General features: G+C 36.7%; 1 protein-coding gene across 1 annotated transcript; it reads right to left on the bottom strand.

Annotated features, from left to right (window-relative positions):
* Positions 1 to 1,011: 1,011 nt before the first annotated feature.
* Positions 1,012 to 1,605, bottom strand: LOC104899604 (uncharacterized). Its single transcript, XM_010686819.2, has one exon. The coding sequence runs from the start codon at positions 1,603 to 1,605 to the stop codon at positions 1,012 to 1,014; it is 594 nt and encodes a 197-aa protein (XP_010685121.2).
* Positions 1,606 to 14,077: the final 12,472 nt, after the last annotated feature.

Consider the following 14,077-nt stretch of genomic DNA (forward strand, 5'->3'; position numbering starts at 1 on the left):
CCTTCTTCTGAGACCTATCCACCACAGTATTCAGCTCATCTACCTGGCCTTTCACAATCTCGGCCCCTCAATATCTATTGCCTTTGGCTCTTCTGATTTTTCTCCCTTCCATGACGAAGGTTTTAAAGTGGTGAAGTAGCATTCTTTTGCTGCTTGCTGATCTCCATGAAGGGATCCAATTTTCCCTCCATTACATTCGAATTTCATTAGCATCAGATGAGTAACAATCACTACTTTGATGTGGTTCAAGGTGGGTCGTCCAAGAATGACATTGTAAGCCGTCAAATCTCGTACCACCAAGAACTTAACGAACAATGTTATGGATGCTTCCTTGTCCCCTACCCTGACGGGCAAGGTAACAGTTCTCATAGGGTGGATCAACCCTCCACCAAATCCAATAATGGGGTGATGAACTGGGACCAAATCATTCTTATTGAACTTCAACCTCGATAAACAGTCGGCGGTGATGATATCCGTCGAAGTCCTGGTATCAATCAAAATCCTTCTTACTCTCATATTGGCAATCTTCATCTCCACAACCAAGGGATCGTCATGAGGGGTTCTCAATTTCTCGCGATCCAGCACACTGACGACTACCTTTGGAAAGGGGTCAGATTCTGCTTGATTGGTAAGCATGATCTGGCCGAGTTCCCTAAGGTATTTTTTGTGCCCGCGGTTTGTTGGACCTCCTTCTTCAAAACCTCTAGATATGACAAGCACCACATCCTCGTCAGTGCTTTCACCTTCTTTTCTCTTGCTTTGACGATGATATCTTTTCTGGAACTTTCTTCCCCTTGGGGTAGGTATGAATTCATCTTCCCTTTGCGAGCCAAATCGTCTAGGGCTCTCTTCAGATGCTTGCATTCATTTGTTTCATGGCCTTTAATTCATGTAGATCTTTGATCTCCATGAGAATGGAGTATTGATCTTACTGAATTCTATAGGTTCCGTCGATGCTAGTGGTTCACTTCTTTTACTTCTCCTGGATGAGGTTGTCATTGAAGTCAACGCCTAAGTTTCAGCTTTCTTGTGATTGTTCTTCTTTGGCTGAACTACTTCTTCAGTCTTTTTTGTTTCTGGATGTTTTGCCTCTACACATACTTTTGTTGCGTGGATGAATGCCTCAGCCTCCTGGAGGGATTCAGCAAGAGTGGTGATCTTTTTCTTTACTAGATCAAATTTGAAACTTCTTGGCCTCAGACCCCCGATGAATGCGTCAAAGGCCACTCCTGCATTCAGATCCTGAATCTGCAATGCCTTTAGATTAAATCTCTTAACAAAACTTCTTAAAGCCTCCTTTGGTCCTTGGATAACCTTCCCCAAATGCATGCTAGTTTTCCGCTCCTGCCGATTTGCTACAAAATGGCTAGTGAACAGAATACTAAGCTCTGTGAAATTATTCACTGAGTTCCGAGGAAGATTATTGAACCACTTTTGCGGTACCCCTTTCAAAGTAGCTGGAAAACTCTTACACCAAGTAGCATCATCGACTGCCTGAACATACATTTGATGCTTGTATGTCGATAGGTGATCATCTGGATCAGTAGTTCCGTCAAAGGGTTCTATCGTGGCTAGCTTAACCTTTGGGAATGGAGGAGACTCCATGATTCTGGCCGAAAATGGAGTCGGTCAGTTAATCTTGAGTGCCACTGTAGGTCCCTCGATAGGTATGTGCTACCTACGATATTCCTTTAACTCAGGGTTAGAAGAGGTGTTAGCTAGGCCTGGACGCCTATACACTATAGGCTGCAATACATTTTTTTTCTTGCCTTGGATGGACAGCAGATGGTCCTTGACTCCTTCCTACAGTTCTGGATGGTAGTCTCAATGGAGGATCTCTCATGTACGGTGTGAACCCTAATGCTGAGCGTTGTAAAGCTGCTCCCTTCTTTGCATCTATATATTCCCTAGCATCCGTCACTATTTTATAACCGCAATGAGGTAAGTTCTCCCCTGGCTAGAGCACCAACTTCCAGCCCATTTTCCTCCGCTGCTCAATATTCGCCGGCTGCTTTCGTTTGGACACCCGTCTTGACACTTCCTGCCAGGGAGGTCTGCTTTGCCTGGCCGGCCTTCCTGGGACTGTCCCTTAGATGGGGTTACAGCAGCTGGTTCTGGATTGACCTAAAAAAACAGCATGTTACTCTTAATTTGCTCCTCAACGACGACAGCCATCCTGGTCTGAAAATCGTTCAAGACGTTTTCCAGATGAGCAGCTGTCACCGGACGCTCAAGATTTTCCTGAATGACAGGCTCCCTGCTTCGTCCAGGGAGGTTGACAACAACAGGCGGCCTATCTCTTCCTCTTGGTGGCCTTTCAGCGTCCACCGTATCCTCCACTCGAATCTCAAAACTCCTATTCCTAGCAGCGTTAGATGAGTGACAATTAGTCATGCTGCGTCTCTTCACAGACAGTGCCAAATATGTACGTAGTGCTAAACTCGTAAAACAGTACTACTATCCCCAACAATAGGTTCTATAATAAGAGACTTGTGCAACAATGCGTGGACCCAAAACCTCAACCAGAGATCCGCCTTCGGACCTGCAAAAAGGGACTCACCCTAGAGGTTTTGGTGATATTTCCCCCTCCGAAGCTTAAGCTAGGTATCAGGACTAGAAAGGAAACTTTTAGAGAGAGAAAGTAGAGAGATAGAGAGAGAATTTATGGCAGAATAACAGTACACTACTCTGAAAAACACACCTTTATCCTGATTTCAAAGACTATTTATAGTGTCTGAAGTAATTTATGTGTACCCTGAGGTCACCCTAAATTGTACTTTAGGCCATACACCTTTTTGACATGTGGCAAGCATCGAGTGGAGAGTACACATCAACCACTTTACGCCAGTGCCTTTTGTAGATGCTGGGCCTAAGTACAAATCGGGCCAAAAGGGAGGGCTAGTATAATTATTTTATCCAAAAAAGTGTACTTCAGGCCATACACCTTTTAGGGACCCTGTACTTTCTACAGTAGTGAAGGGACACGTGTTTTAGGGGCTAGATGCATGGAGCCACGTTCCTATTTTTAGCCGTTGATCTTTAGGCTACAACAATATGAGTAACCCAATTAATTTGTACTAGTAATGTCATTTAATCTATGAGTAACCTCACTTAATCTTATGATAACCTAATTAATTCATACTAGTAACCTTATTTATTTATACAAGTAACTACAATAAATCACACGAGTAACCTCATTTAATCATATGAGCTCGAGTAACCCCAAAGGTTCACGAAAGTAACCGCGTTTGATTAAGTAACCACTTTTTTTATAGGAGTGACACCCTTTTATTTATAAAAGTAACCACATACTCATACAAGTAACTTCATTTGGTCATAAGAGTAACTCCATCTATTCATAAGTGTAACTCCATTTGTTTATAAGTGTTTGTGCATAAGGATTAATTTCAAAACGTCATATCTTACAGAATACTTAATATTTTGGGAAGATTCAAGTTGAAGATGAAAATTTGGTTCGATAGCTTTCCAACGTCTGGTCAAAAGCTCGATTCCAATGAGAAACGATTGAGATATGACCATTTGAAAATGAACTGACGGGCTGACAGCATGTCGTGCGGGGCCACACCTGTAATTTTACGTGTGGTCGGCCACACGCAAGACGTGCTGATATCCCTAAGACCCTAACCCCTCAATCAAGTACATTAATGTAGGGATCGAGCTTCCTCTGTGTTTGTTACGCACAACTGCCCAACACCACTTCGACCAGGCCCGGTCCTAAGAAAAATTGTAGATTGAGGCCCTTCAAAAAAATGCAATTAATAATATAACAAAACAAAAACATTTGATTTCTCAAAAAAAAAAAAAAAAATGATAGTAGTTTATTAAAAAAATCCGTTGTTCAAGCGAATGTAACTTTACAAATAACTTTGTAAAAAAAAAATTGTTCAAGCAACTCATATGCTATCCTTTAATACATGATAATAAAAGATCATTTAGGCAAGATTGTAATTTGCACATAAGATAAAATCAAACACATATACTTAGAGCACATTACATAGAATAGAGTTATCGAGAGGGAATGAGAACACCTTGAACAAGTGAAGTTAAGTGCTAATATAAATTGGGCATTACACTGCGGCAGTGGCACTATGGCAACAATGAATTGGAATCGGCAATTCAGTAGGACAGGACAACAACTCAGCAAGACTGAATATGCGATGACTCCGACAGGTGACAAAGTCCGGCAACCACGGACCACCTTCCGAGTTCTGGTCGTCAATAGAGGCAGACCGATTCAGCAAATTAACACCAACAAATAACTCGACAGTCACTCCGTAAGGTGACTCATAGCCGAACAAAAAATTCCCAAAATTCTTAGTTATATTCTTAATTTCATAATATCTCAATAACTTCACTTGATGAAGGCTAAATCTTATGAGTATTGCATTTTACAAATCCAATTCTTCCCTACTTCAATTGTACAAAAAATTCCCATTGCCATATTTAAGAGAAATTTAACAACAATTTTTTTTTGGTAAATATGGAAAATTTCAACGAGATTAATGGATGTTAGAGAAAATTTTGGGAATTAAAGAACATTTTAATTTTGATCTTGGAAGTTGGAAAGAGAGTGAGAGAGAAGAAGTGAAGATTCGAAGAAGACGAGGAGTTTTTCAGATTTTCAGTCAGTGTTACTCATTCATTCTTCACGTGTGTTAGAGTAGTTTTTTTTTTCCTAGTTCTATTTTAAAACTTAGAGGATTGGGCCCCTTTTAGGCTTGAGCCCTTGGTTAACGCCCCTCCAAACACCCTCAGGACCGGGCCTGACTTCGACCCACGACCAGCTAGTCTGCCCAAACCAAGCCCGGGAACCAGCCTACACATGTTCGTCTTTCTCTTCTATTTTAATATTTTGCCTGGTTATAAAGTTACAATCAAACAATTTTGTTGTATGTGTATTCGGTGATTCATAAACAAATAAAATCGAAACATGAAAAACAATGTCATATTTGGTTATTCGTATATTAGTAACACAATAGGACACGGTCAGCAGAAAGGCAGAAATGTATCCCTTATGAAAAAGTCAAAGCACAATATTAATTACTCATGTTACCATCTTAGCAAGTCAATTCCCACTTAGCTCTAATCCCGAGTATCGAGTTATAAAGTATCTTATTATAAAGCATTTAATAACTTATTTGTCAAAATACAGCAATAATATCACCAAAGTAATAAAAATATTTGTTTTGTGATAACTTCTCAGCTAGAGTAACAAGTAGTAAATAAAAAATCTAATTATCATGTCTTCTATATCTAAATTAGTTAATGTCCTTGTATTGATATGCTCTGCACGATATATTCTGTCAATTTGATCTCCAAATAGTGTGATGCAAGCTACTACAATTTTATTCATTTAAAACCGAGTTGTACCATTTAATTCCTCCACTCTTCCGGTTCAACCGGGCATTGGTCGGGTTCACATACCATAAGTCCACAACCAAGCAACTTATCACTAGATTTTTATATGGAACTTATCACCACATACAATTATGATCATGAAACACAAAAAGTATTCCTTGAGGTAGGATGAACTTATCAATGATTTTTTTATATAATAAGATATATTGCTGAGCCCTATGTGCATGGATGTGTATGTAAATAATAATTATTCTATACTGATCAAATTGTTTACATTTGAAGAGCTTGAGAAATTGTCATCGACAAACTCTAATTAATTACATCAACAATATTAATGTAGGATTATACTATAACATTAGTTAATATTGATGTATCAAGGATGGGTGAAAGGTGCATTTTGTACTCATCTGTATTTCTCCAAGGCATTTGGTCTCCCAATCTTTGAAAAGCAAGAATCTATACAAATTAGACAATTAGTTGTTGTCAATCAAACAACTAATTCTATTCGTATAATGAAAAAACTAAGGAGAGCTGCATGATGTTTTTTGTGTAAGTGTAGAGGGGTGGCTTATGAGAAAAATTTAGTGAAAATGAGATTTTATGGTGGCCACGAATATATTTATTAACTAGAATAAATCATGATCGGTTTAATTAGTAGTAGTAAATTAATTAGTATTGGCTAATTATTTATGAATTTAATCAATCTAATGAAGTATATATTTCGAAGGAAAGGAGAAACTCCTCTCATCATCTTCTCTCATTTTGCCTCAGAAGAATAAAAAACTAATAAGGAACTTTCACTAATATATTTAGAGCATCAAGTATATTGGACAAACTAATAATGTATTGTTATCACCTCTAGAAAGAAAATTTGTGGCACGAAGTGAAAATTTGTGGCACGAAGTAACAATACAAACTAATAATGTATTGTTATAAGGTCTAATGCGTATGTATTATACTTGCTCCATCTTATTTGATTGCTTGGGTTTTTTTTATGTTGCAATTAAGAAAGCAAGGAGGAAGTATATATTTATTTTCACCGCTAATGTATATCTCCCATTGTTTATAATAATAGTCTATTTATGAAACTTATTTTTGCAATTGAAACAGAAAATACAATTGGTCTTTTTAATTAATTGCGTACACCTTTCTTGATAATAAACTAAGAATTTTTATACACAAAGATAGGGAAATTGAGTTGCTTCTTGATTCACTTTTATGAGGACTAACTATTAGAATCAGAAGTTTGCTAAATATCATTTTCAATGGTGGTTTTTATTTACAAAATTTAGAATTTACACAACAAGAATATTTCACAAACAATTTAAGTCCAAAAAGGATTGATTGTTGTATATCATGCATGTTGTCTTGTTTTAGTAGTAAGTAGAAATTAAATGATATGATAGAATAAGTACTCTTCAATGCAAGAGGGTGGATATACATTAAATACATATAAATGCAACAATGATCATTTTCTTGAAGAGTGTGTTTTGGGTGCGTGTAATATGTTACGTCATAACTTATTGTGTAATAATTTTAATAAATATTATACGTATATAATGACATAGACTCTAACAAACAATGACATGAATCTGATGTTATTTTATGTTTGGAAAAATTGACAATAGAGGTCTGAACTTTAGGTGATAATTTTTAAAAGGTCTGAACTATTGATTAATCTGTGTAGGTCCCAACTTTAAGGGGTCTTAACTTTTAGCGGGCCTTAGTGACTTAAAACTGGCTTAATAGGTCATCACTTGTAAAACTTGGGTCACATCAGAAGGGTTAATTGTGGGAGGGATGTAGGAACTAGGTGAGATTTAAAAAAAATCTTCAGTTTTAAGTTGTCAAGGCCCGTTAAAAGTTAAGACCCCCTAAAGTTGGGACCTACACAGGTTAATCAATAGTTCAGACCTTTTAAAAATTATCACCCAAAGTTCAGACCTATATTATCAATTTTTCCTTTATGTTTTGGGTGCGTGTAACACAAGACCAAACAAACGATTCCAGATGATATAATTGTTTTACTTCGTATGACACTTCGTTTTCTACCATTTGCAAGTCGGTATATGAAGAATCAAGGCATTTCTAGCACAAGAACAAATTAGTTTAGTCGGAAAATCTTCATTATGTTCATTAATTATTCAGCATATATCATAATGCTAATTGGAAGCTTTTTTAACAAATTGTTTGATATTTTATTTGAGTTAGTTGCAAATTCATCACTCCTAGCCATTTCTCATTTTAAAGAAAGAAACAAAGCTGAAAGCGAAAGAAGGGCATTCTCCCAGACCAAAACTAAGCAAGATGTTATGGAGGAAGATCTCATATATTGATAAATTATATTATAATAGAAATAAAAACCTTTTGTGTATCTTTCAGAGTAAAGCAAAAATATTAACAAAATTTGGCCGGATATACAGCATCCAAAGCATGCATAAGAAGAAACCTTGGAGACACGAAATATAATATAACATGATGCATTCAACCCTAAACAAATTCCTTCATGGACCAGGCATTTGATTTAATTGCATGATTTATGTGGTCTTTTCTAGTTTCATGTATATTTTTGAAAAGTTTAAAGCATGCATAAAACCTTATCTAGTGTCTTTAGTATGTAGTCCTACTACATACTATAAATTAATATTGTGATGATTCCTCAACTGCATGAATGGGGCACCACAAACAGATTTATGGTATTTTGGCACTTTTAGTTGATGGTCCAATAACTATATGGTTGATGGGGAAGTTCATAACGCCAAAATGACATGAAAGATATTATAGGATTTGAAGCCTTGGATATGCTACTCTTTTTGTTTCTTATTCATGTTCCTATTTTGATTTGTACATTTGTCAATACACATATTTGACTATTAATATACCAACTAATATAATATTAAAAAATTATAAAAATTTAATATTATTAAAATATTCATCTAAACGAATCAAATAAGATCCCACATGAATATGCTTTTCCTTATGTTATATTTTCAAAATTTGAGAAGATTCTATATAGTTCTAAATAGTGCTAAGATTCCAAGTAAGAACATCTGTAAAGAACAAATGGAGTACAATTTTCAAATTAGTAATTATTTCAAGATTTTGAAACTATTTATCTAGCTAGATAAACAATTTTGGAAATAGTATATATTTGAAGGTGCATGCGGGGAGCAAAAGTACTTTTACATATAAGGTGAGTTCATCTCTTATCTCAGGCTGGGGAAGGGGGATAGATGATGTGCATCTCGATTCTGAGTGATGACCACAAATTCAAAAGATAGCCCATTAGGCTACATGATTGGCCTTACCATATAGAGGAGCTTATGTAGGAGAGACTTTACATAACTTGCTAATTTATGTACATTACCTTCATATCTCAAATTTAATATCCATTAGAAACTGGAGGGTATAGAATTGATTTCAACTTTTACTATTATTGGTCTCCGACGATGCCCCAAGTAGTTATTGTTAGTTATGCAAGCCCAATAGTCCAACACGATTAGTATCTCCCTGAGACACGTTGTGTTTTTCGGGAGTGTTAAAGGAAAAAATGTAAAAGAATTGAAAATTTTCAGTTTACCCGTAGGGTGGAAATTAATGTCAATGTGTATATGGATATGTATCTTATGGGAAACCGGATGGTATTTCGAAGCACATACTATTATGCTTTCCTACAAGAAGATTACCGAACCACTAGGATCAACAAGGTTGACGGTAAACTCTTGTGAGATACGAAGAAGAATCTATGGAGTTTAGTTGATGACAAACTACACACACTACAATGTGTTTGAAGGATGTGTTTTCCTATGAACAAGGAGAGAAATCTAGAAATAAATCTCCTTAGGCAAATATGGGAATGAATCTAACTTCATTCCATATGTGACATTTCCCTTTATATACTAGGGAAGAATTTACAGAAGAAAGACTGAAATCGCGTGATACATATTGATTAAGATAACAAGAGCATTCAAAGGATTAAACAAGAACAAAGAAAGAGAACATAAGCTGTTTGTTACAAACCGGTTCAATTAGATTGAACAACCACCACTTTCACTAACCAAATACCACCAATCTAAGATCAAGTTATAACAATAAGCTTCTAACTTGCATCCATTTTGAGTTTCAATCACTAATTCAACGATTAAGTGAAGGAATTAAGCAAAGATTTGAGAATGGTCTAAACTGACCGTAAAGAACAATAAGCACACAGCTTAAGGTTTTGAGTATAACTCTCTCATTTCATTCAAATGACTTAATTCCAAAAAGAGTACAAAGCTAACATATTTTTTACATTGTGTCCAAATTTCGGCTGATTTGGACAACTAGAGCTATGCCAACTAAGCTAATAAAAAACATGAAACAAAATTACAATCTTCCAGCACACTTCCTACTAACTAGCTTAGCACCTATTGGAAGTACAAAACAGAGAAAACTACCAATGGAATACTAAAGTAAACATATTAAACTATAACTCCTCAAAAGCTTGTACCATTTGCAGCACAATCATTGCTCCCAAAAGCTTCAAAAGAAGCATGCTGGGACGCTGGAGCTGGGCAGAAGGCATCCTTGCCTTGAAGTCTTCTTCTTTCATTGTGGTATGGCCTCCCTGCCCATGTGATCTTCGTATGGGTTCATACACTTCCCAAAGGCTTCATTTCAGTGGAGTGGCAACCAAAAGCAGCAAAAACACTCCTAAACTAGCTTAAAGAACCGAACTAAAAGAGCTTAAACTAGCTTAACTCTTAAAGCATGATTAACATAACTTAAGCATGTACTTAGGCTACTAATCACTTACTAAACTTGATTACCAATACATAATGATGTTTAAGGTGTCATTAAGTATTACTAATCTTGCTTAAGTAGAGATTAACATAGGATTAGCCTAATCAAGTTGCTTAAGTAAGGTTTTAAATAAACCGAGCTAGTTAGGCTTAGAAATTGAACCTCCTTTACCATGTTCTCCTTTTGATCATGTAGAAGAAGACCTTGGTTGCTTAACTAGATGCTCCTGCATCATTCTCCTCAGGTTCGAAAAGGTCTTCTTGTAACTCTGAATCATCTGCAAGATATGGAGCTAAATCACCAACATTGAATGTAGCTGAGATGTTTCCCATTTCATCTGGCAATTCTATCTTGTATGCATTGTTGTTGATCTTTTCTAGCACTTTGAAGGACCATCACTTCGTGGCATTAGCTTGTTCTTCCTCCTTGTAGGAAATCTTCTTTCCTTAGATGTAACCACACTAGATCACCTGGCTTGTAAAGAACTTCTTTCCTGTGCTTTTTGCTCGAACCTTGTATGCTTCATTCACCTTCTCTATTCTGGTTCGAATTTGCTGATGAAGTTGCTTCATCTCCTTTGCTTTCACTTCAGCTTCTTTGCTACTATGTGCTTCAATAGGAAATGGAAGTAAATCAATAGGACTTAAAGGATTAATCCCATAATTTACCTCAAATGGTGAGTGTTTAGTAGCATAAGTTGGTGATCTATTGTAAGCAAACTCAGCATGAGCTAGCTTTAGATCCCAATCCTTTGAGACTTGTTCACAAGTGTCCTTAGCAGCATAGTTAATGTCCTGTTGGTCACCTCAGTCTGGCCATCAGTTTGAGGATGAGCAGTAGTACTAAACAGCAACTTAGTACCTAAAAGCTTCCACAAGTTCTTCCAGAAATAGCTAAGAAACTTTACATCTTTATCAGAAACAATAGACTTAGGAACTCCATGAAGTCTAATTATTTCTTTAAAGAACAAATCAGCAACATGAATAGCATCATCAGTTTTATTACAAGGAATGAAATGAGCCATTTTAGAGAATCTATCTACTACCACCATGATTGCATCTTTCTGCCTTTGAGTTCTAGGTAGAGCAACAATGAAATCCATGCTCACATCTTCCCATGGTTGAACTGGAACAGGTAGAGCTGTGTAAAGCCCTTGATGAAAAGACTTTTAGCCTTCTGACATATAGAACATCGAGCTAGAATAGCATGAACATCTCCTGCAAGTTTCGGCCAGTAGAAGTGTTCCTGCAATACATCAACAGTTTTGTTAATGCCAAAGTGTCCTGCTAGTCCTCCTCCATGAACCTCCTTGATTAGCAAATCCCTTAATGAGCATTTAGGGATCAACGCTTGTTGTTTCGAAAAAGAAAGCCATCTTGCAATGAATAAGCTCCATGAGATCCTTCTTTGCATGCTTCTAACAATAAAGAGAAATCTGGATCATCATAATACAATCTTTAAGATGGCTAAAGCCAATACACGAGCCTCCATAAGAGAAAGCATAGAATGCCTCCTTGATAAAGCATCTGCAACAATGTTAGAAACTCCAGTTTTATATTTTGAAACAAAATCAAAGGACTGAAGGAATTCCACCCATTTTGCATGTCTTGGACTGAGCTTATGTTGTCCATTTATGTACTTCAAAGCTGATGGTCTGAATGTAACACAAATGAGCTGGTCTGAGATAATGAGTCCAATGAGTCAAGGCACGAACAATAGCATAGAACTCCTTATCATAATGTGTTATGAGTCTAGATGATTAGCTTCTCACTGAAATAGGCTATGGGCGCCCTCCTTGTTGAAAACAGCTCCAATGCCCACGCCACTTGCATCACACTCCACTTCAAACACTTTCTTGAAATCAGGTAAGGCTAGAACAGGAGCCTTACTAAGCATGTTCTTCAATTGATCAAATGCTTCTTGTGCTGCAGGAGTCCAAATAAAGGACCCTTTCTTGATACACTCGTCAATGGCGCCAAGATGGTGCTAAAGTTCTTGATAAATCTCCTGTAAAAAGAAGCTAAACCATGGAAACTTCGAACCTCAGTGATAGATTTAGGAACTGGCCATGACTTGATTGCTTCCACCTTAGATTCATCCATAGAAATGCCATTAGATGACACTATGAATCCAAGAAATGTCACACTTGAAGTAAAGAACTCACACTTCTCCATCTTTGCATACAGCTTCTTTTCCCTTAGTTTAAGGAAAACCTTCTTGAGATGCATTAGATGTTCCTGTTCACTTTGACTATACACAAGAATATCATCAAAATAAACAACAACAAAGATACCAATGAAGGGTTGAGTACCTCATGCATAAGTCTCATGAAAGTACTAGGAGCATTTGTCAAACCAAATGGCATCACACGCCACTCATACAAACCACTCTTATTTTAAAAGCTGTTTTCCATTCATCACCCTCTTTGATTCTAATCTGATGATAACCACTTCTTAAATCAATCTTCGAAAATATAGTGGAACCATGTAACTCATCAAGCAAATCATCAAGCCTAGGTATTGGATACCTATACTTCACTGTTATATTGTTAATAGCACGACAATCCACACACATCCTCATAGAACCATCCTTCTTAGGAACCAAAATGACAGGCTAGCACATGGACTAAGACTTTCTTGCACAAATCCTTTAGCTAACAACTCACTAACTTGTTTTTGAACTCCTTAGCTTCTTCAGGATTACATCTATAAGCTGGTTTATTAGGTAAAGGGGCGCCAGGTATAATCAATTTGGTGTTCAATTCCTCTACTAGGGGGTAAACCACATGGAAGATCAATAGGAAAAACATCACCAAACTCCTTCACTAAAGGTTTCACCATTTCGTGCACTTCATTAAGTTCTCATCATTTTCATCCAATAACAACAACAAATACATAACCTTCCCCTTTTCTACAGCTTATTCAAGTTGAGGTTTAGAAAGGATTAAGGTTTTTTTGTTTTGTGTTTTAGGTGAGGTTTTTTAGGTTTAAGATTCGGCCATGGCTAGGACTAAATACAATTTTCTTCTTGTTATGCATGAAAGTGTAAGTATTAGTCCTACCATTATGCAAGGTTTCTTTATCAGATTGCCAAGGTCTACCTAAGAGTACATGACATGATCCATAGGTAATACATCACATAAAACTTCATCTTTATAAGAATCACCAAAAGAAAAGCTAATTAAAGCTTGTTTTGTTACCTCCACACAATTGCCATCATTAAGCCAATGAAGCTTATATGGTTTTGGATGTGAGAAAGTAGCATGATTGAGCTTGTCCACCATAGAAGATGAGGCAACATTGGTGCAGCTTCCTCCATCAATTATCATCGAACATATCTTCCCTCCAATCAAGCATTTGTTTGAAAGATTTGATCCCTTTGAGAAGGAACCAATTCAGCTTCTTTGGCATGAAGAACTCTTCTTAAAACAAGGCTTAAATGATCACCTTGAGTCACCTCTCCAACCTCCAAAGCTCTTCAACTTTCGGCCTCCTCTTCACTCCTTCTTCTGTTTCCTTCATGTTCAAGTGATTCTTCAATGTTTTTAATGTCAATTAAAGTCATTACTCTTTTATTAGGACATTGAGCTTGATAATGACCATAACCATGACACTTAAAGCACTTACATCAGATTTTTTTGAGGTTTCATCCACTACTTTCTTCCCTTTATCACCACCTTCAAACCGTCACTTTAGGGGTGTAAGGAGATGTGTATGGTGTTTTAACATTAGAAACTCCCTTAGAATAGGTAGTTCCCTTCACAAAAGGTTTCTTCTTCTTCTCCTTAATGTGTTTTTCAACTTTAAGAGCTAACTTAAAGAGTTCATCTAAGGTAGAATAAGGATGTAACTCCACCTTCCTCCTAATGTTTTTTCTAAGCCTCCTAGAAATCTAGACATTGTTTGCTCCTCTCTCT

Source organism: Beta vulgaris, chromosome 7 (assembly GCF_026745355.1).
Source record: "Beta vulgaris subsp. vulgaris cultivar EL10 chromosome 7, EL10.2, whole genome shotgun sequence".
NCBI classification, from domain to species: domain Eukaryota; kingdom Viridiplantae; phylum Streptophyta; class Magnoliopsida; order Caryophyllales; family Amaranthaceae; genus Beta; species Beta vulgaris.

Bases quoted from the DNA above. Each gene is read 5' to 3' on its own strand.
- LOC104899604 (XM_010686819.2), bottom strand. From the start codon at position 1,605: ATGGAGTCTCCTCCATTCCCAAAGGTTAAGCTAGCCACGATAGAACCC.